This window comes from Diprion similis, chromosome 6 (assembly GCF_021155765.1).
Source record: "Diprion similis isolate iyDipSimi1 chromosome 6, iyDipSimi1.1, whole genome shotgun sequence".
NCBI lineage: Eukaryota > Metazoa > Arthropoda > Insecta > Hymenoptera > Diprionidae > Diprion > Diprion similis.
Window position 1 is genome coordinate 7,799,669 of NC_060110.1, and position 25,170 is coordinate 7,824,838.

A 25,170-nucleotide genomic window follows, 5' to 3' on the forward strand; every position below is an offset into this window, starting at 1 on the left:
TAAAAATCGTCACTGTACGCAGATTGATGAAAATGTGCTTTGAAAAAATATGTGACTACACTGCAAGAAAATTTTTGATTCATTCTGTATTCAAATGAATACATTTTATGTTCGTACAGCAACCGAGTTTGAATAAATCGTTTCATATGCCGTCGAGATTAAGGGAATCAATATATCGCACAAACTGATTATTATGGGATACGGATACCGTTTTTTACCTGAATGCTATAAATCCTAACAAAATAACCAAAATTCGCGAGATAAATTCATAGACAGTTCATAAGTTAGCAGATAGATCTATTTTTCAACCAAACCAATTGCTTGTCGTAAGATAAAAGGTCACACTTATTTCAATTTAACTTCGCAAGTCACTTTTCTCTTCAGAAGTAATTATGAAAAATGTGGTTTTCGATTGTCAACCAGCGAACATCAACAACGAATTCAACAAATACTCCAGCAATCAAAATACTCGATAGAAAAAGAAATTGATTTTTGCATCCTGTAGTCATCAGTTTCCACGATGCATAATGATCCTCTCAATAGAATAAGGTGGAACGATTATTGGCCGAGTATCGTGAAAGTGTAAAATATAATAATTGCCTATGGAAGGAGAGGGGGTAGTTGTTCAGTCTGGGCTGATGACGTCAGCGAGATACCCGCAAATTAGAGAAGGGGTCGGATATTCGGAAGCAGGAACACGTGGCAAGGACCACCGCACGACCAGCCATCTCCTGCAGATCCCTGCGCCGGGGCCAAAGCCGAGGTTAAACGGCCAAGGCCACTCTCTCTCTCTCTCTCTCTCTCTCTCTCTCTCTCTCTCTCTCTCTCTCTCTCTCTCTCTCTCTCTCTCTCTCTCTCTCTCTCTCTCTCTCTTCCCTTCCGCGATTGTTTATTGGCCACCCAGAACCTGCCCGGGAAAAAGCTCGCCTGTACACCCGCGCACACCTGCAGGACCACCCAAGCCTTTTCCATTTCTGACCTTATTCACGCCCTGATCCCTGCAGCCCTAGATTTGGATGTTCCTCTAGTTTTCCAGGTCGGAAAAGCTAAGCACCGACCATTGTCGTGGGAAAATCTTATCGGAGTAGGAAAAGCACACAATGAAAAACGGCCGAAACTGATGAAACAGGTTGAAATTGAATTTGCTACAATTGGATCCATTTAGAATCAATAGGGGTTGACGGTTTTCAGCGAGGTTCCTGAATTTTATACGATCAAATTATGTTGATAGAACGCTCCCGCACGAAATGCGATAGAACTCGGTTGAAATAAACATATTCAATGGATTGGTTTCATCGAAAGAAACACGACATCTTATAATCAGTTTGTGTTTTCTTTTCTTCTTTATTCAAGAGAGCTGCACGGAAGCCTTATCGATAGAGACATTCTGGTGCTGGATTAAATCTATATTGGAAGCTGCCACCTTGTACCAGACAAAATTTTCTGTCTACAATACAATGATACTATCTATGTAGTTTAAGTTTAGGGCGTTCTTCGAACGATTTTTCACGCATCAGATTTCGAAACTTTTTCGCGGTGTTCGTAAATTCATTTTGAATGTAAGAAAGAAATATCCGACACCAGAACCTGTGAGAACATTTATATATAACAAAGTTTCTAATGATCAAATTATTGTTAATTCATATACCTACTTTGTCTTGGTAACATTTTTATTCGTGTATCCATTTCAGTTGCGAATATTTTCGGAATTATCATGGACTGTATAAAACTTTACAAGTAATAATCAACTAAAACTATAGGGCTATGTACGGAAACAAGAAACAAAACATTATGAACAACATTCATTCGATGAAAAAAAACTAATACAAAATAATACCAACAATTATCTAGATACGCTGAACTAAGAGTTCATGCCTCGTATCAGTCTATCGTCGAGCGGAATATTGGATCTACATTCTCAAACCTAATCCAGTTCTGATGCAAAACACTAGACTAGGCACCACAAGAGGATTAGACAAAAAAAATTAGGTCGACGTTCGTAACTTCAGTGTCACAATGCAATTTTCAGGTAAGTCGTTATTTTATTACCTTTGGATTACCTGAAATTCAGCAAAAAATGCTCATCATTTGCAATCTGAACTAGCTGAAATTCATTGTTAAGTATCAAAACATAATTTCCTTTGAATTTTTCGTTCCGTTAACGTTATTATAACTTTAATCTCGTAAAAACTTGCTAGACAGTGTTCCGCCTAAAATATTCAATCGTACAACTCGCACTGCGTATTTAAGCATTTTCTGTAAACTTTAGTGACTTTTGAACTAGTCGAACGACCCAAAGGATAATATCAAACGATGAATGAGTAGTTACAACATGTGAAAATGCATATCCCATAATCGTCCGTGACCAATAAATTGACTCCAAGACGACTTGAAGCTTAAAATGATTTCGCGTTGGCTAGGCAATGGATCACCAAAGCCATTGCGGGAGATCCAGATCGAAACTTTCAGTTCCCACTAGATATTGACAAATTTCAAGACCGCCAATACGCCGAGCCGTGATTTCGACCCATCGAACAAAGATCAGATTGTACGAATCAGGCGAAAATTGAACGACACATAATCGAGGCCGAGGTTGCATGTGTCTCGACACTCACCCTCTTCGAGGGGCGATTCTTCCGCTGGTCCAGGTACTAGGCACGCATCTCCGTCGAGTGATGTGCTATTTTTAGAGCGAAACGTGGAATCGATTCGCCCCCCGAAGCCCGCAGCGCGCAGCGCGCCTGCAAGACCGAAACCCGCGCTGGCGGGAACCGCGCGGAACCCTGCAGTGGAGTGGCCGCGCAACAGGCGCAGCACCTTCCGACCCGGGAACGGGATCCCCTTGCGACCTCGCAACCCCGTGACCCCGATCCGTCCCCGCCCCCGCCCGGTGCCGGGGTTAACCCTGTCGGTTGATGCCTCGTGATCAGCTAGTGGACTATAAATCCACGGCTGAGCGAGTGCGGAAATGTGAAAACTGGGCTGCCGAAGGCAGTGCGAGCTTTGATTCCTTTGCGTGAGTAATAAACGGGATATGACCCGTGGCTTAGGGGAGTATTCAGATTTTTGAAAATTGAGTGCAGGAGGAAAATTTTCAAATATACAGAGGCTTTGACTCAATGCACCGATGGTTTTTGACTAATCCTTCCAATTTGCGGAATCCGGATAGCGGAATCCGAATCAGATAAGAGACATCTTTACAGAATGGAATTACAAACCTGAAATGTAACTTCGGCTGCCTATCTGTTGGCGGAGTGTTGAGAGCGAAAATGGTTGAGTAGGCACACGTCATTTATGATTTTTACATTGACATTCTATAAAAGAGTTTCCTTTCACCGAGGGTGTAACCGTGCGATATTACGAATGGTTGGAATTTTAGCTGGTTTCTATGATATACCGGGTGGATTCGGTGAAACTCACCGCACAACGCCAAGAAATAGGCAACCGCTTACATTTCATAATATGTTCTTATTTTTTTTTAATTCAAACTATTTCCCAACACTTGCAGATTTTTGAGAACGCTAATTCTTATAAGTAACACCCTCTTCCAGTAATTGAAAAATTCATCGTCTCGTCTCAGTTTTAATGAAATTTTACAGAAGCCCTGAAACTCTACTAAGACTTGTCGAAAATTCAGGAGGAATTGTTAATTCAAAAAAAATCCAGTTCATCATTTTAAAGCCGGAATTCACTCGATCTTGCATGATTTCATGCTCATTTTGGCTGAACAGAGTAATTTTGAATGACTGTATACCAGTTTGATTTCCCCAAATCTCGGAATATCCATGAACAATTAAGATTTCAGGCTAAAACCCGGAAAGAGAACAAATATAAATGTTAAAAAAAAAACGTCACTGGCTTAGCATACTGTACCAAATAAAAAAATTACTTTTAAATCAACATACTTCTCTTTCGCGAGTCCCTGTATACTATATATGTATAACGCAGGTATTCCGCTCGGCGATTCGTTCCTACAAACGCGTACACAAACAGTAAAGAAAATTGGCCGAACAAACGATGGGGAAAACGACAGGCATAACAGTCAATCCGGGGTACAAAAGCTTCTCCCTCCCATTTCACTCCCTCGTCGCATTTTTCTCCCTTCTGTCTGTGCGTTTTATACACGCATATATACATATATACACGCAAGGTACAGGGATTAATGCCCATGTAATGTGGGTAGGAAACCGCGGAGAGTTTCGGAGACGCGTAGTTATTCCATATATAACGCGATATAAATTACGTGAAATGGCCCGGAATCATTTAGAGTCACGAAACCGCTGGAAACACACATACGTACGTACGTACGTACGTACATACATAGCAGGCGAACGGGTCCAGCTGAGCGAGAGCTACCTGTCAGCCCCGAAAGTTCGTCGATCAATCAGGATGGAAACGTGCTCAGCACGTGCCGGCAAACCGAGAGTGCTCGGCTCCTGCAAATCGTCCAGGACGATGTATTCAATCAAATCAGGGCAACACCTTGCCACTGTGCCAACTGTTAACGCCTACTACCTCGAATTCAATACGAGAAGCTACACTCAAAAGTTGATCCATTGATCCAACGGACCACAGCCTAACGCTGTGAAAAAAGCTGACCCTGATTCTACAGGCACCGGGAATAATTTTCTTTTAATAATGGTTATTGCGTATTGTATGTATACATAGAACCTGCTAATTGAGAAGAAAGAAATCAAGAAAACTTGTCCAAATACTAACCTCGATTTTTTACACCTCGAAAGAGAAATTTCTTCTTTACCGATTCGACACCCATTATGAAAATTCGAGACACCCATTCTATTGCGAGAGAACCGATCGCTTAGCGCCATCGGACGCCGGACCGTTGAACCAGAAACCTTTGCATTTGAATTTCAATCCGTGAAACGCTATTGAGACTTCAGTTCTGTTTGAGACAAAAGCTGTTTATTGGGTGTCGGTGAATTTCAAGGCAGAAAAAAAAGCACTAGAGACTGTGGGAGGAGAAAAACACAAGCATTCCTGACTACCTTTTTAATCCCTGCCCGCGGGGTGGAACAAAATTACCAGAAAATATAGGAATCCATTTACCGTGATGGAAGATGAAAAGTAAATGAAATGAAACTCCTGCGCCGCCGTGATGGTGTTACCTCATTATTTCGAGTGTTTGTCCGATTTGAAAGGTCTATCGTCACGCGCCCTTTTCCAGCCAGGAAGACAGATTTAAAACTAACCAAAAATGAAATGGATATTAAATTTAGACAGAACTGCTTATAATTCATTGCGTGGATATACCTGTTCGATATGATATAAAAAATTCTGGGAAATTCGTCAAATTTGTTCGGGGCTGATTCGACAAACGACCGTTTATTATTGTTATCTATTACCTAGGTATACGTTTGTATGCACTGACGTAACTCGCAAATACATCAATCACGACGCTTCATACGTAGGCAATTTTCCTATATGATTTTATACGTCACTTATTTCGTTATTTCTTAATAATTATCTCCGATGGCCCTCATGCTTAAGGGAAATTAATTACTGTGCATAGAAATTATTATTACTCTTCTCATCGTTATCGTTATTTCTTAGCGTGATATCATCGATCCTGCAAACGAGTCGGAAAATACGATAAATTAATTCGGCAGTTGAATTATTATTTTTTTATCTTTAAGCAGTGTTCAAATTTTAGTACCAAAAATAAACTATGAGTCAAGTTTCGTGCGTGAGGAAGTCATGAACACATTCAATCGCGTTGAAATTCTATTTTAGAAAACGCAATTTTACCAACTGGAAAAGGAAAAAATTGATGATAAAAAAAAACAAGGTAAGAGTGAACAAAACAATAATTTCCAAGTTGAACCAAGTTGGTTTTGAAGTTACCAACGAGCAAGCTTCACTGCAACGTGAAGCCATAGAAAAATCGACACCAATTTTTTTCATTCTTCTTATTATTGAATGCTTCATCCCCGAAAAAATACACCCTTTGTTAGTGAATCCTTATCCGTATGACTATGTAACATTTATTTCTTTCCCGTTTGATAAAAAGTCGAAAAAAATGTGTGGAAGTTGAGTCGTGCGGCAGCCTCTCCAGTGTAACAGAATACCACTGGAAGTAGCGGAAGAAAAAGAGGCCGTCAAGAAAAACAGAAAAAGAGAGAGCAAAAGCGGGGAAAAAATTTGGCGGCGATCAATGATCGATCCGTACAATACCAAGCGACAGCCGGGACAATCATTTTCACGTTACGATACGGCGAATTAAAACCATCAGCGCGTCGCTATCGCCGTTTGTCGTTCCTACTCTCTTATCGCTTTGGTGTTATCACCACGCCGTCAGAGTTTATCCCCGTCACGTCACCGCGACGTTACTAACCAACGCCCGAATACTTCAGTAGCTATATCCTTCCGCACGCCTAATTTGATTAATTCTTTCCTCCTAAAATAGATAATCTCGGTGGCTCGAGCTGGTAAGGAAGTTGGTTGATCGATAATTTTTAATAATTTTTTTACAAGATAGTCGCATGTTGAGTATTGATTATGAGACGATTGTGTTCGTAAATTACGATTAAAATATCTTGAGAATACGTGAAAATAAAGAATACTGGAAGTATAAGTAAAAGCTTAGATGTATCAGTATTTCATTTTGAATCGCTTCCAAATTGAGAAATTTTTAGAAAATTCGTCATTCTGGCCCATTTTATTCAGGATACTATTCTCTGTGAATTCGATGAAGCACGTTTCTTTCTTGTGTTGTCATCGTTGAATATTAATTGTATTTCGAGATTGGAAACTTTCACGCTGATATTTATTATGAAGAACAAATGACAGTATCGAATTGACAATAGTATCGATGGAATTTTTATTGAGCTCCAATCCGATTGCACTAACTGTTTAACATATTCTAAGCAATAACTTGACCAGTTTTTGGCCAATTTTATCGATCAGTTCTCGCGGATTTGAATATTATACAGCTACAATCACTACATATTATTCGCAGGTTATGGCATCGGAACTGTCAATTTTTTTTTGAAACTGCGAAATTTCAACAAATAATTTAAGTGCTTGTAGAAATTATTTTATAAGTGAATAACTACATGGAAAAAACATTTCTTGTAGTCCCATTAGTAACCTTTTGAAATTGTATTAGACGCTCCACGCGACATCCGGAATGTCGAAAAATAAGAAAATCTTTTGAAATCCGGTAATTGTAAGCCATTAAATTTTGTGAAAGCTTCTGAAATACGTATAATTGTTTAAATCTCTTAACATCTCGTTGGACCTTTTTAAAACACACAAAATATTTTGGAACCTTTCATAATTTCAACAGATAAAATCATCTGAAATCATAAAAATTGTACAAATGGATTAAACTGAGGTAAAATTACCCCAACTACTGTAAAAACTGTTTAAATGAGATCAAATCTTTAGCAATATCTCGAATACAAGTGATGGAAAATCTTTCAGAATCCCAAGAAATCCCAAGAAATTATTGAAATTACGTGAAATAGTTATTACAAGACTGAAGTATAAAAATCTTGAAATCTCGCGACCGTCAAAGTGTCCAATATTAGTATTGCGCCTGTATTATGTCCGAGAAGACATGTTGAATACAATGAATTCAAACGAAATGTCAAAAGCTTCGGAGAAACATTTCGTATTTTCATAAAAAGTTTGTTTCATATTCCCGTCGGTAGCGTCGAGTCGAGTTCGGAGTTTCCGAAGAACTTCAACTCTCTCATTCTTCGCTTCTCAGGAAGGAATATCTTTTTGCTTTTCCGAGTGTCATGTTTCTTTCTTCTTTCCTTCTTAGCTGCCCCTTCTTTTTCTTTCTTCTCCCTCCATTCTCTTCGTTATTCTGCACCTGGGTTCAAAGCACGGGTACATCCTTGATTATAAGTGCCTATAACCCGAAGTCCAAAGCTCGCCCTCAGCATTTTTGTCAAATTTCTGACCATAGAGTTAAGGGTAAAAATGCAGCCATCCTTAAAAACAGACCTCCATCACTTTCTTTCCTACCTTTGTTACCTTTCTTTGGAATCCAAAAAACGAACGATCCCCGAGTATCGAAATCGCTGCTTCAGGTAAAACTGCATTTCTTGCTATTGCTACTCTCCTTATTTTCATTTAATTCAATCCCTCCGATAAAAAAACAATTTAAACATCAACAAAATTGTCCGGGTATCGGTAAAAAAGCTTATATAATATTTGCACAGTGATAAGTTGTAATCGAAAGGTCTCGCTTGTGTAACTGAAAATAGGATTCCAGAAAGTGAAAGACGAGTGGTCGAATAAAAATGATTTTAAAAAATGTCACGAGATGGAGGAAAAACAGAATTGATTCAAGTGTAATGTCCACCTGTTAGAAAAACATGGAACACAGCACGTAGATGAGCTTGTTTTTGCCGCTTGGTCAATAATACACATTACACGTTATACATTCCAACTAAAAGCTTTCCATTCTTCCCACTTCCCTTTTTTCAAATCACTCATATAGTCTTGTTCGAAAATGAAATTTACGTTTACTTCCCAGCTACATTACAAATTCGATAAATTATTGAAATAGTTTGTAATTCTACAGTCGTTTGTAGATTGAATTATGTAAAAACATAAAATTACGTTGTACAATGGCGATATTACCCAGGTGCTGATTCCAGGTAGAGAATTTACTATGTCTTGTAATTAATGCTGCATTCAGCTCTAGCGATAATTTTGCATTAAATTTTTTAAGAATTTTTTTTTTTTTTTAAATTAACGAAACGGTTAACGTTGCGACTTCAACGTCACTTTTCGTGCCTAAATTTAACACCTTTTTTGTAAGAAAATAAATAATTGAATTAAAAAAAACCCACACGCAGCGAACGAGACAAAATGTACAAAAACATTGTTTAAAGTTCGACGAATCGGCCACAACTTCTACAATTCTTCGAATTTCATCATGCACTTTACATCCAATATTCTTCATACTTCAAACTTTTAGAAACGCGAATAAAAAGAAAATCGATTTTTCAAATATTCGACTCGGATGTGCCCCCTTAAGTAAGAATTTTCCTCTCCTATTTTTCCCGCAGTTTCGGCACTTGCAGCTATCATATAAAAAATGGGAAACGAGGTTGCACGGATTTAGCAACATTATCATATTTCGTAACTTCCATAGCGGTTGGGTATAAATAAGAAATACCAAGGTGCATCATTTACGTCGGATACATGTTACCTGCGTATTCGCGTGATAACCTCTCGGGATTCCAGAAGCGTGGAAATGTTCCCGAAGCCATTTCATGCTGGTTTATTATAACGTTGATTGAAATTCTCCTGAGGGCTGTTTCGAGGACCTTATACACGCAACACATGCATGCAGAAAGCTTTCACGTGTTCAACACAAAATTTCCTCGCTTTCTCATATTCAGAGAAGAACCCTATTTATTACCGTAGTCTTTCAGTTTTTTCCTACATGTTTCTCGTTTTCAGTTTCTCTAATTACTTCAGAATGAAACGTGCCAAATATTTTTTACACAATTCGAGCATGTTTTACGCATTTTTTAATCTGTAAATCAATGTGTACACAATAACGTAAAGATAGAAATGAATTGTGTTAGTAATAGACAAATTGTACCGAAATTTGGAGTATACTTTTCAATATTATGCAAGATATTTTATTAATACAATGTTTAGAATCAACGCGTTCTGTGACAACAATTTACAATTCTGCACGCTTTTTTTTCTGTTGCCATTTTCTTACTTTCATGGTTAAAATCTGATTTCAAATTTATATACAAAACGTAGCAAGGATTTTTGGTAATCATTGGCAGGTTTCAAAATTTTACTATTCTTTAAATATGATTGCGAATTTCGAAAATTTTTTATTAAAACAGTTTAAGAATTTTCCAATTCTCACTGTAGAATTGAAACACACAAATGCTTTACGCATTTCAAATTTCCCAACTTTTACTGTTTCACATTTTTAATGATAGATCTCATCGTATAAGAGACTGAAGATCAACCTTAATTCATCGATCACTGAAGGTGAAAATTTATTGTCTAACAACTTTCGAATTCTAACAACATTTGAACCATTTTTTTAACGATCCTCATTCTATCAGAATTCTTCAGCAAAGATAACAAATTAAATTTTTTCTCTCGATCAACGAAGGAAACTCATCGTGTACCTATTACGATATCTCTAAAAGAAATGTGATTAATAAATCAGTCTCAAACGAATAACGAGGATACAAAGCTCGATTTGCAATGAAGAGCCGAGAACGAAAGGGTCACTGGTCACAGGCTAGCCTCGCACAACATGGACGACACAATCGCTGCAATGTGTGATTACACGTAACTGTAAGGTGCTCGTGGGATTCCGTGCTGAAATTGCTAATTAACACCGCCCAGAGAGGTTCTCAGCCGCTAAACGTCGAGGCCGTGAACTCGTGTCTGTACAAAACCTCGCCTGGCATCCGAAAATTCGAAATCGCGATCCCTGGGCTTGAAGCGTCCCTCTGGGATGTCGCACCTGGCTAATGACGACACGAAGAATACGAGTTAAGGGGATGCTTTGGTCGAAAATTACCGGCCTCAGAATTTTTTCAAATATTTCCGAAACGGTAAAAAGATTCCGATGAAATGATAAAATCAATTGAAACCGACGCAATTTTAGATAGTGTGCATCGTAAAATGTGAGCGTGTCACTTATGTCGATTAAAATCTGAGCCTAAGAATCTTTTAGACAAAATAGGGGATAAGATAGACCCCAAAACGTGTGTATTTCAAGCTGAAATAATAAAACCGTATACTTTCTGCGAAATTGCGACAATTGGCGATGGGCAGGGTTGAAATCCCGAATTTGAAAAGTTCCAAAGGCGCCAAATTCCGAATTTTTTGATGTCGAAACTTAAAATAGAAAAGAAACTGCGATATTAAAAAGATATTAAAAAAAGTGAGATATTAAAAAAATTCAAAGTATTACGTATTAGAATTCTCAGGTCAGCTGTCTGAGTAAATTTTTGTCATTTCAAAATGTAAAAAAGCATGATTTTTCCTGTACTTGAAACTGGAAAAGCCTGCAAGGAATTTGCACTGGAAGTTTGAGACGAGACTTGGGTATGACTATTACAATGTATGTGCTACCGGCGAAGCGAGATACATTGGATACGGGGTGTTAAATTGGAGGAATGAAACAGTGAGTTGGTTGTTCGCTACACGTGACGAATTCTCCGTCTGTTTCTGGTTACAGAATAATTTTATCCTTTGGACTTTCCGTACTCAAAGTAACAAAGCGGGGCAGAAAATTCCACCGATTCCGTGTACAAGAAAAATACTCTGATGAAAAAACAGCAGAACAAATGTGCGAAATAAAATTCTCTGTCATTTGGGATTAATATTAATTATCAATAATTCATCCTTATCATTCTGGTCATATTTTTATCATTGATTTTACAGTAACTAATTAACTTGTTAATCAAACCAATCAACCTTGATGTAATATTCATTTTCTTTTCAGAATATTAGTTATTCTCTGTTTCGAACTTGATCTGTGTGGAAAAATATGAGGTTCAGAAGGTCCAAAAAATATTTTATTTTTATTGCCTAAATCGATGGATAAACTACCCAAAAATATATTCACAAAGTTACAGATGCCAATTCATGCTGCCCAGATTCAAAGAAAAATTCGGCGTAAAATATAGAAGTTACATCGGTGACGATGATAAAGTAGAACCAAAGTTTGGATGAATATTCGCGTCTCCAATTCTCTGCGATACGTCGATGATACGAAATTATATTCGCACTTAGGTCTTGATATATGCAAGTCTGCTACCTGAGTTCCATGCCTTCGCCGGATGCGATTTAAATCCATGTTTTTTCAGAAAGGGGAAAAAAGATCTCTGACGATTTTGCGAATTTCAATAGAATACCAGGTAGCTTTTGCAAAGCTTGGGGATTGCCATGGAGACATGGACGACACGACATGCGAAAAAATTGAAGATGTCATATGTCAAACGTACAGCGTCAGACAGATGCGAAATGTTAACGCGGCACGTTTGTCGATTTTCTTGTTAAAGTTCAAGGTGCAAAATGTTAATGAAAATTTCATGAAAAACGCAAAAATACGAGCAAGGTACATCGCAAATATTTGTTGTAATGCATTCTTAAAAATACGAACGACTCTTCGCCCCACGAATTGTGTATGGCTGGAGAAAATGGAAAATATACGTTCCTCTGATTCGAAGGAGAGCAATTAGTCCCGAGATTCGTGGAGAACGTAATTATACAGCCAGAAATATCAACTGACAATGTTACCGTGAAGATAAGTAAAATAACAGACAACAACAGCGAGGATCTATCCAACAATGATTCTAATAAATAATAAATAAATAAATATCAACTATATAAATAATAAATGTCTTACTTTTTATTGGTAGAGATAAAAATCAATACCAGATTATGACGTTTATAAAATTATTATATAATAAAATAATTTAACCAAGGATATCAAGTGCTTCGGGAAACTGGCAGGGCGTATAAAACAACATATTTGTAAGGCAGACATCTGAAAGCGAATTTTGAATACTTTTTTCTAGCATATATATCAAATTTTTGTGCGAGAGAGTGCGAGACTTTCATGAGGCCGGAAGGCACATATTGCAAGGTCTTTGACCAGGCAGGCACTCGCCAATGAATTTCTAGTACTTCATACTCTATTTGAAATATTTTACGAGCGAGTTACGGTGAGGCGAGTGATTTACTTTTTTTTATCGGTTCTCGATTGGCAGGCAGTATTTTGCAACCGATATCGAGTGGCAAGCACACTCGAATTGATTTCAGTACCTAATGTTTTTATCACCTGCGTGTGAAATTTCATCTAAATTGTGATGAGCAGAGAAATCGTTTTGAAAGTACAATTTTACAATGTTTACAATTTCATATTGTACACTGACAAGACTATTTTCTGTAATTTTTCCAGCCGGGATGAAATCAGTCCGACAATAGTGTCGCTAACTCGACTCGTGTCGAGTTTCTGCCTCGTGTGAATGGCGTAAAGCTGAAGACACGAATCAACTACAATCTTTTCCTGATCGATTGATTGACGCAAAAATTGCGAAGCACATTTAATTTGCCCGATTTATGAAAAAGAACTGTCAAACGACGACCTTTTAACAAGATGCTTAGGCAGTCACATGGAAAATTTGAGTAGCTAATTAGCCGATCATTGGGCTTAGGAAACCAAAAATTGACATTTTCTCCCATTGAAAACTTTAACGCGCGTTTTCTCGAATTTTCATTTTTTAGAATTTTCCTAAACAACCCTTCGACTCAAACCAAACTTTTTTCTCTTCAGCATTGAATTTTCTTCCAGCGTAAGTAAACCAACAAAATTATTAACAAAGTATTTTTAAATAACTTTTACATCACATTAAAGTGATTTTTTTTGGTACTTGAAAAAAAATTATTTTTACACTTCAAATACGTAAGAAAATATACTACAAAGTTTGCTGGCGGAGTTGTTTGTTCCTCCTCCCCCCCCCCCCCCCCCCCCCCGAATTTCTCTCGCCAGAGGATCAGTAGGTCTTTTATCAAGGCCGCCAAATTTTCTCGCCAGTAAGTCAAGTTTTTCAAAGCGTCGGATCGAGGGGTTCTATTCCTGACGCCGAGGTTGAAGAGGGAGAAAGCCACCCTTTGGCGAAAATGAGCGAATTGTCGAGGCCGAAGCGAAGTTTCCAATTCCTTGAGAGCGATTCGTCGTTCCTTAAGAAATTATCTTCCCAGAGCCATTAAGAGCTGCCCCAAAGGAAAATACCTCGAACACGCGTGAAAATATTTCAAACCTTTTCATTTTCCACATTACCAAAAAACGTGGCTCTGGGTAGAAACTGAATATGAGTTTTATAGCTTCAACCAGAATATCTAATAGGTGTTACTATGGTTTTTGGTTGTAACTATATATTTATGGTAACTATTACTATAATACATAGCTGATGCAACAATAAATTGAAGTGAAGGAAATATTTAATTAAAATACTATAGTAAACTAAACGAAAATATTCAATTTTGCAATAACCAGAAAATGTAGTGCAGACAACTATAATTGCATTGAATAGTTACTTGTACCAAAATTTTCTTGCGATTCCAACGATATTGAAATTGAAAACCCACTTTATTAGAACTTTCTAATAGCTATGACAAGTCAAACTTTCCTCAGTGCGACAGTAAGAAACCCGATCCCACATAAGGAACGAAATTCGTCAGCGTTCAAGCCTCTTTCATCCCTTCTTGGGATTCACGAGCGGAAAACACGAGCCTCTATAGACTCAAAAACGTTTTGGATTGGTGCAAAGACAAAATTAAATACAATAGCGAACAGAAAATTTATGCCCTATTCCGCACCGGCCATTCCCCCACGTTACTTCCGCATCCCTCTTCAGATTTATATCCACGAGCCTGATGGGAATTTCTGCTTCGGTAAATATTAGGAAAATTAACTAATTGTAAGGAAAAAGTGACAAAACACTCTGCTTGGGAAAGTATTTGTAAATAAATACTATATCCCTTTCAGCTACTCTCGTCTTCGGGCATCCTTCTTTTAATCAAACTCCATTACCCATTACTACAGTAAGATCTTTTAGTAAAATAGTTTCTGCAGACAGTCTTTATACAAATTCATCCCATAGTTTCTTTTATTTTATAACTTGCCGTCAACTTTCTTAAAACCTTTAATTACACCAGCCTCGATTCTGTATCGAACTTTAGCGATCTCAAATACACTTGCACTTGATGTATATAATATGGTATAATTTTAACCCTACTTTGATGAAGCAATTTTTAAAGTAATCTCCAATTTTCACTGAAAATTTGAATACGTCTGCAGGTAGCTACAGATATTCGAAGATATTCACGTGTTGTATTTTTTGTGGAATTCAGACGCACGATCTAAACCCTAAGACTTCCTGTTACTACATGCAAAAGTATCTTATACACAAAAACATAAGACTATCAATTGCAGATGACAGTTTTCAAACTGAATCATATTTGAAATGAATTTTTTTCAAATATGTATAAAATAGAGTAAAATTTTGAGTAGCAGTTTTTCATTCCTATAAACACAATCATTTGTTCCAAAAGTTTTGTCTTCCAAACCTGGATCACTATAAATCATTTTAAAAATCATATCTACATTAACATCCCGAGTCCTGAACAATTTAAAAGTTTAGAACGTAAAACAGACTGTTTGAAATTTCGCGAGTGTGATTGCGAAGAAATTCTCTCTCGAAAATCGGCGAACGAGTCTAAAGCGGTGTAAAATAACCGTCGGGCCAAACCTACAGCTTTGCTTTGTGATTACTTTTTGTTTAGCCGGGTGTTCGCTCCTTCGCCGACAGTTTTATTCCTTAAACCAACACTTTTACTTCACTCACCTCGATCAACCCAAGACTACGAACCACTCTCTGGTTCCGCAACGCCGAAGGAGGGCAGCAAAGTTTCAGCATCGCTAAGCTCCACGTAATCGCTCCGTCTTTCTCGCTAATAATCCGTATAGTTTTAACTACCCGAGGATCATTTATTCCTCCTGGCACACATGTTAACCTAGAATTCTCCGTTGCAGCACTCAGAGCAGCACATTAAGCGCACATTTGGTAACTTGGAAACTTTACAAAGAGACAAGAGACTGTAGACCGGAGGAATTGCAGAATTTCGAATAATTTTGAAAGATGTTTAAAAAAAAACTTTGATGACATTATTTTCAATATTTCACGTCATTTAGTTACAATGTTTCAGTATTTCAAAAATTCCATTATGGAATGAAACATTGTAGAGAATTTTGAAACGTTAACGTTTCAACGTTGCAGAAGATATTTATGAAATTTTTGTAAACCTCACGCGATTTCACCGATTTCGTCCAATTTCAAATATTTTATGATCTTGGGATAGATTTTAAAAGCTTCTCTGTGATTTCCGTAGCTTTCAAAAGATTTTAATATTTTCCATCTAATTACCAAAGCTTTCACTTGATTTAAAACGACTTCATTCCAAAGATTTTATCGCTCTTAGAGATGCGGTCTTAATTACATCCGTGGATCGGATTCTAAATGCACAAAAACATTTGACTATAAAGAGTCACAGATTGGCCAAAAGTTCTGGTTTTTTTTCCCCTCTATCTTCACCAAAATTTGATTGACGCTAGAAAATAGGACTTCTTTATTAAAAGTCTGCAAACGTTAGACTAAACTCTAAATAGATCTCTAAAAAAATAAATCATGCAGATATGTCCGTCAAACGTCGCAAGAAGTTGCCAATTTCGTAAAAGGTCTTAAAGTGTTTCCTTCATATTTTCTCCTTTTGTTTCTTTTCTCATATCCCGAGAGACTTTAGTGATATATTGTGGAACTTGAAAAGACGTTACATTAGAAAAATGAACGTTAAATTGCGCGTAACAATATAAAAATCATATTAAGAATAAGAAGAATAGGCGTTCAAGTTGAATTCGACGGTGTACGTCTTACGCTAAAACCTCACTTATACAAACCCACACGAAACATTCCATCTATTAGAAGTCCATACAGCATCCGCAGTTCCACGAAAGATCCATATCCATGGTGGACCTGTAATAGACAGCTACAGAAATCCGCCATATCTACAGTCAAATTAAACCCAGTGATAAATATTCATTGGATGTCTATGAATATTCATGGACATAAGTGAGGTACTATAGACAACCACCAGGTGGCCAATGATTGCTCACCTTTTATCGCCACAAAAACGAACTGTGAAAGAAAGAGGAACCTATTTTATTAACTATTATAAACTGGCTATTTTGTTGAACCCATCCATATTCATCGATGGAGTTTGGATTCATTTTCCTTACAGATCTCAATCACATGATCATATAACCGTCATTTAGATGTGTGAATTGATTTTAACGATCGTCGATGTGAAATCGATCGTTGTCTGGATTTTTGGTAGCCTCTGCCAATATCAGATTCAAAATTCGATATACTAAAGAAAAGTGAAAATGTAGAAAAATCAAAGTACAAAAAAGCAAGATATAAAATTGTCAGAAGTCTGAAACATTTGCATACTAAAATTCAATGAAAGAGATTTACGCGTTTTCGGAAAATTCAATGCATCGTGACCCTCGTATTTTCTCATATCCTTCTAAGCTCCAACCCTCATCGTGAAAAAAAAAAAAAAAAAAAAAAAACAAGTTACACGTAACCGAATGTGCAAAATTTATGAAAAAAAAAACCCATAAATGCATCAGCTGAAATTCAAGTCATCATCGCGATGTCTGGCTTATTTCGCACTTCGACAGGTTAACCCGCGACCCCCGCGAGCGTATCTGAGGAAGAGGCACCGTTAATTCAAGGTAGTAGTGGTTCTCGTTGAGGGAATCGAGGGAAAATCGAGTTACCCACCATCTTGGAGTGACAACAAGTAGGCTGAGGAGCTGCGCCGCGCAACCTGCCACTCGGTACCAACTAAATAATTGAACCGGGTGCAGATGTGATAGCGTTGAATCGCTCCTCCACGTTATCCCGGTTGACTCGAGAATGAGATGAAGTTTCATTAAAAAATTGTCATGCACGGCTTCTGGGAGAAGAAGGAGTTTAAATTGCCACCCCGAGGCGCGGAAGGATATATACATATATTATAAGCATCATATATGCGGTTTTTTTCGTCCTATATGGTGCGGCATAAATCGCTGTGTAAAATTGAAGCGACTTCAATCTTGTTACCACTAGATTCCCTTATTATTATTATTTTATATATACCGCTTCATTTGTTTTACCGGAACTTCACGATCTCGTCGTGGTGCTTGGAATGGAGGAAAATATCTACATTGAAGATTTTCAGGCTTCCTAATTTCAGAAACGCCATAGTTCTATAATTTACCGACTGTAAGATTCTGCATGCTTTGAATTTTTGGATTGATTGAAACTTGAATAGTTCACATAAAAGTTACTCGTGTATTTATTTTGTCAGGTATCCAGTCTTTCGAACAATTTCGAAAGTTCAGGTACCCCGAGAATGAAAATAAAAATTATTTTCTATTACGAAAAATTATATAAAGCTAATTTTCTTTAGCAAACTTTCCATAATGTATGGTATGATTGATGATACATACAATTTTAGAACATTTGCCCTACTGTAGTTACTCGTACGTCAATTTTACTTCATTTCATGAATTTAGCCATTCTACATACTAACCGGTTTTTTTCAGTTTTTTTTTTTTTATTGAAATTCGGAATTTTTATCATTTTATTGGTTTATTCGATTCACAATAAAATTTAACATATTGGCTGACCAATTTTATTTTTATTCTGGCTTTAAATTATCCAGCCATATTACAAGATCATAAGTTTCAACTTTCAAAATTTTTTGTTTATTTCGCGCGAATCAAATTAAATGTGCATAAACACTTTACTGTAATTATATCCTTTTGAAATTTGGACAATTCGAACTTTCAAACGTTGATACATTCTAACCCTAATTGCAGGGTTTCCTCCGCTAATTACTTTCTAACGTTGACTTTATAACGCTGCTAACTAGCTGTTATACCAACTGATCTATTCTGAACCGACTCAGATTTCTTATCCTCGATCATTCGCCGTGGAATAATAACAGCTGTTCGAATGTGAAAATAATGAAATATTTCTTTCTGAAAAATATAAAATAAATATCGAGAATAGAGTCGATATATGTGGTATAAAAATATCTGATTTGTCTCAAGCTCTGCTCCGGGAAAGAATTGATTCCCAATTTTCATCCCCGCGTTTAGCTCTGGTCGCTTCTTCGCCCCTGGCAACGTACAGCCGGATATAATACATGTAGCGATGTATTTATTATGTATATGTATACGCATGCCCGGCTTCCCTACCGCTCCCAGTATCTCAGACCGGAGGATGTGTTGTATTATATATACGCAAAGGTCATGATATCGGGTTCTCCGTATGCCCTTAGGCCTTAAGCTCAGACACTCAAGCACCTGCGTCATTCCAGATACCGTTTTCTCGAGAGAGAATCTTCGATTTACATCTCCGGGGACGGAAATTCGAGAGTATAAATCCGGATGTTTGTTGAAACGTTACTTTGTTTATTGTCGTCGTTTTCTTGCACTCCAATTTGAGTGAAGAAAAAATATAATTGTTCAAGAGTACTGACCAAGAAAAATGTTCTTACATTTATTTGCTAATATTTCTGGAAGAAAACTTTTTTTCATTTCGCCAAATTTTTTTCAGAAACACTTTTCCTTTATAATTCTATATCATTATTATTCAACTTAATGGAAATTTCAAAATTTGGGTTAAAAATTATGCGGTATTTGACACTTGATTGGTATTGATTAAAGTATTATATTCCTAAGCTACAAAAATCTCCTTGAAAATGAAAAAATACCAAGTTTTGAAAGTATAAACAAATGCTTCGATACCGATGCTTTGTTTCGAATCTCTTTGAAATGCTTAGAAATCTATTAAGTCCGTTAGATTTCACTATAGAACTGATTTTATTCAGAAAACAATTTTCTGCAAAGCCGCTGAAAGGCTATTTTTAAACACGTTGACATTTTTGAATATTCAATTTCACAACACTTCACCAAAATTTATTACTATCAACAAATCTGTTTCACTGACTTTGTAAAGAACAATCACCTGCAGAATAAAATCAGTCTTCGCAGAAAAAATTCTAACGAATCTGCCAGATTTTTGACAATTTTCAAGCAATTTTGAATGGATTATCGTTATCTGAACTTTTCCTTGTGCCTAATTTCAGTATTTTTCAAGAGATTCTTGCAGCTCACGAAGACAAAAATTTTAAGACTTCTGAATGTGCGACTATCTCGTAATAAAATTAATAAAAAGCATCGAATTTCGGGCAATCAGCCTCTTTAAATATAGTTATTCCGAATTGAAATTACGTTAAATCCTCCCCCCTTTGAGTTCAAATTCTCTGCTTGGACACGATGTACACCATTACATGATTACATATGTAGTTGAACAAATTTCATTTGATTATTATTTTTTCTCTTTATCTTTAAAAATTAAAAATCAGGATAAGAGCATGTATGTATACGCGTGTAACGCTACCGCAACTTCGGATGTCACAACGACCACGAGAGTAGAAGGTGAGCACGCTGTAAAAGTTCTCAACAAGTCGGAGCAAAGTTTCCCAAGTAAATTAGTTGGATATACCCGAGAAAGTTGCCGTCCTTCCTTTCGCTCACGTCTCACTCTCTGTCCCTCTTTCTTTCTCTTTTCCACCCTTATTCGGCAAGCAATATTCATCAACTAAAAACATCACATCGCAAAGCCCTGGCAGAATCTCGTGAAAGCTCTTTCACGACGAAGAATATATGCTACGAATAGAATATTGTGTAACGAGAAAAAGATTGAGGTTAGGATCGCGTAATATCAGATTTATTCGTGACAGCGCATGCGCGCGGTATAGAAAAGTCCATTTTTAAGCCCTAGGACTTAAAAGCGGTCTTTTCAATGGTGATGAAGTTTTTTCTCTCTTAAAATTTATCCGCCACCGGAGTGGTGCAAAATACTTTTTCAAGAAGTTTGGTGACGAATTAATATTGCGGAAGAGAAAAAGCCCAAAGATACTCGGACAGCGTTTTCGAATTGTCAATAACAGTGTATAAAAAAAAAAAAAATGATCATTGCTCCACGATTTTAAATATCTTTCTGATTCTACTGCATTCACATTTTTTCAACAACATTCTACAGGTTCCTTAAACACTTTCCTACGATCAACGGGATCCGAGTTGATTAAAAAGTATTTTTCTAATTAATTCTGACTACGAGAGCGAATATTTCTGGAAGAAATTTTAAAGAATATTAAAGAATAACTTTTTCTTTTAAGAGAACCCAAAATTCACTGAAAAAAATGTATTCGAAGAAATTTCTATCGATTCAAATGAATTTGATTGTAATTGATAACACAAATTGTTGTTCTGTCAACGTTTCATTTTTCCCTGAATCAAAAAAACATTTCTTTGGCCATTTTTGCCAAAGTAAACAAAGCTTTTCTGTGTCTAGGGTAAAAGGAAAACATTCTCCTCGAGAAACCAACTTTGCCACGAATTTTCCAGGATCTTGTAAACATATCAAGTGGTCACGTATCGTGACTAAAATCCAGCGATGTGAGCCATACGCAGCTCGTTATCGACGTTTTGCTTTTCACGCACGCGATTCTATTCGATGGGCTCCAAGACGTGTCGGACGTACAGTCAGAACAAAAATGTTGCAGAAATAGAATAAAATGGACAAAAGAATCATTCAAATACTGTCACTGTCTATCGAGTCCAATTCAATTGAAATAAAATGGCCAGAGACATTTTTTTTCTCTTCAGCGCCTTAACGGATTATGAATTAAGGTGTACTAACATTTAATATCAAATATCACGTAGGTTATATTTGATAAAAATTAGAATTTGTCAAACAGAAAAGTGACAATTTGTTTGAAGTGACCATCAGAATTATAAAAGTAAATCATGATTTTGAAAGTACAAGGCACATGTTGTGTACAATTCAATAGCTGAATATTTTCTATTCCAATTTGTGGGTTTGCAATTCATTTCTTTGTTATATCGTTTTGAAACTTGGTCGCGTCAAATGTTTAGTTACAATCTATTTTTGACCGGACTGTACACTCGCGCGTTTCCTTAACCGCCTGCCAAAATACGTGAAACTACAAGGAACTTACCTGTTTATCCGGTTCCTTTCCTTTGGCTGTGATGAGACGTTCGCAGTAACATCCTTCGAGCAGAACGACGCCGCTGGGTCGTGAGCAGCTTTCGCTTTCGTAGTAGAAGAGGAGATTCTGCAACGTGAAAAATAAACGGATGTGAATAAATTTTCGCAAATCGCTTAAGAGACGACGGCGGAAGCTGTATGACTAACCAGTGCAGCCTCACACACGAAAATCACTGGGATACGAAGTTTGCTAAAGTGTGTAAGACGAAAAAAAGAACAAAATATAAGAAAAACACGCAGACGCGAACAAACGTTATGATAATGCAGGAGATAGGCTGAAAAAAAAGTTCGGATGGGCAAAATTTTCCTGCAAAAATGTTGAGACGGTATTTTTTACCGTCAGTATACAATTGCCGTTGTAAAATTTCAATTCCAGATTCAGTGTAAATATCAAGAAAAACCCACATCCAGTTATTGTCAGGAAACAAAATTTGCCCCAAAAGGCAAAAAATAGAGTGACGAGAAAAAATCGGTCCCAAAAACTTCCAGCTATTCCTGTCATTTGCGAAAACGTGAATTTAAGAAAAATCGAATTCGTTTAACCAATCTCTTGAAAAACTTCAAATTAAACGCAGCAAAAATGGCGATAGAGTTATAGAAATTAAAAACCGAATGACAAATTAACAAAAAAAATTACAAAACTTCTAAACTACCTACCCGTATATACATATATATACTCAATCATTATCAAGGAGTTTCGAACCTAATTAGCTTACTCACAAGGGCGCACCTTAAGGATCAAGAAATTTGAACTTTCACATCTTCGTTGCTACGAACACAGGTCGAGCAACAAATTTCGGGAGCGTAAGCATCATCTTACTCAATGGGGCTAAATCTCCCCAAGGTCGTGAACTTGTCCTGTTCACCTCGCTCGAAACGAGGGCGGCCCAAGCTGCAAGCTGACGCTCGTCAAATTACGCGAGTGGAAATTCGCGCACAAAAGCTACAGAGAGGATTACAACTGCACGCTTTACTCCGTAACGCGTTAATAAGGATATATTAAGGAGGCTGGCAGGCCAAAAATCAATACATTTTATTAATTTCATCAGGAGATAGTCGCAGTGGCGTAACAATAGGGTGGCAGGATGGGCAAAAAACCACGAGCTGAGGGCCGTGAGCACAGGAGAATCCCAATATTTATTGTTACAGCATTGAATAAAATTTATTAGATTTACATTTATTTGCTTACACAAATTAGCTCTGCCTGGAAGAACTTGAAAAGTATCGAAATGAATTTGGAGATTTAGAAACGCAAGCAATGAGTATAATAGAACAATTGTCTATGAACCCTGAATTTCCTAAAACTCGTCAGAGAAAGGTAAAACGTCATATTGATGGCAATGATGAACGTCCCCAAAATCCCGAAAGTTTGGTTAAAGTGAACATATTCTATCGTGTGTTAGACATCATGATTAACCAGCTAAGATCACGTTTCCTTGGAATAAATGAAACTGTTTAAATAGTAAATAAATAATAATAAATGAAACTGAAAATCCCTTTAAATATGTAAAAACAGATCATACCGGAATTCTAAACAAAAGCTTGGATATCGATGTTTCATTTCGAATCACTTCAAAATTCTTTAAAATCATGTAAATGTGTTCCATTTCATATCCACGATGGCCCGTTTTACTCAAAATACTATTTTCGACAAAATCACGGAAACAGATTTTTTTCCAACATCTGCTTGGTAAGTTAGATCTTCGAAGCGAAGTGTCCGATTTCTGAACAGTGTGGTAAGACGACGCCAGTGCATGCACTTGGTTGAAATTCTCAATTTTACACACTAGAGCTTCCTTGACGCATGCGCGCGTTCCGATAACTAAAATGGAGTCATTGGACTGAGTTCAACCTGAAGTTTGCGCGTTTAGGTTAGGTTTCGTGAAGCCAGTCCTGTTTCTCTGGCTCTCTTGATTTTCCACGATCTACTCCGTTTCAAATATTGTCTTATATCCGCTTATTTCGCAAATCAAACGTTCCTTCACAGGTGTTGAAAAAAGAAGACTTTTCGCACTATTGACACAATAAAATACTTTAATATCAGTGCAATGTTGTAGAATTAAATATGACGAGAAGTAAAAATAAAGAGAACGTATTTTATCTCACATTATAACTTTTTATATAATTTTTCCTGTGTCACGAAATTTTTTTTTAGTTATTAACTAAATTAACTGAGACTTTCTAAGCCATTGTTTTGTCCTGGTTTCGTTTCAACATTCTTAATTATGCGCCAAAACGTGTAGAACGCGTCCTGCAGGATCGGAAAGAAGGCGTGGACGTTTTCCCGTTGGGTGAAAAGGGCCTCTTCCCATTCGGGCAGACGCTTGACGGCCAGGCTTTGTGCCAGAGAAACCCGCTCGCTCCACGCTCCACCATTCAGAGGATCCATATTCGCCCTCCAAAGACGGTTGAATACATCAGGCGAACGCTTTTTGAAAACCCCGCACACGTCAGGCGCTTACATACGCGCCTACGTCACCCTCGCTTTGCACGGGTCACGACCCTTGGGGGAAATTTTCGCACAAAAACCGCCACGAGTGCCTCGTGCACGGTTGTCCAAGCCGAAACAATCCGGACGCGAAACACGTGTGGTTTTACCGGTGGTCAATTAGACCGGACGACGATTATCTGATTGAAAATCCCGGGGGTAATGAAACCCGACTAACGCGACATTTTTTAATAAAAAGGAATCAGGATGCAGATTGGCAGAAAATTTTATATCCGCGAAAGATTGAATAGTCAACAATAAAAAAAAGAAATTGAGATTTTCATGATAAATCACACAGTGGAATAACTGGTTTTTCTGAAGTCTATGTAACCAAAAGCTGTTTTATCTGAACAAGTATTTTCAAAACAGTCTGCATTCCGAATGAACAAAGCTCAGAATGTGCGCAGGATATAGAAAAATTAAACTTGCAAATCTAAAAATTGAATTGCGGTTAATACTTCGAATAGTCAAAAACCCAAGAAAATTTTTTCATCATTAATTCTCTATCAAAATGTATAACCCAAAAAATTTATATTCCTGACCAAATGGCCTTTCTCTGAAGTATCATTTTTTTTAAATGTTGAAGAGAAATTTTTTCGTCCTTAAAGAATGTTGCACACTTTAATTCGACACATATTAAACGAATCTGAAAATCCTATGCAAAAGCGATTCCTTACTTTCATTTAATATGCGTTAGAGTGAGACTCGAGAGACAATATACAAACCAAGAAGCAAAAAATGAAAAGCGAAAGTGCGTTCGGAGGGGTACCACAGAGAAGAAGAAAAGTTTTCATTATAGACACAAAGAATGAACACGGAATGTCGAGTACATTTCATGAAGAAATTATTGGTTTTTAATTCTATAAGAAATAATTTTTTGTTCATCGTAATGAAATGGTGGTTTTTTCCTTATTGTTATACTTTTTTATGCAAACTAGAAATGGAAGTCATTTTTGG

The 25,170-nt window shown here is 37.0% G+C and overlaps 1 protein-coding gene across 2 annotated transcripts in view; it reads right to left on the reverse strand.

Annotated features, from left to right (window-relative positions):
* The window catches only part of LOC124407413 (ras-specific guanine nucleotide-releasing factor 2-like), an 85,548-nt gene that overhangs the window by 51,059 nt on the left and 9,319 nt on the right, over nucleotides 1-25,170 (reverse strand). For both annotated transcript variants that reach the window (XM_046883521.1, XM_046883522.1), the window contains one exon: nucleotides 21,676-21,792. In XM_046883521.1, coding sequence (XP_046739477.1) covers nucleotides 21,676-21,792 — 117 coding nt within the window. The remainder of the gene's footprint in view (nucleotides 1-21,675; nucleotides 21,793-25,170) is intronic.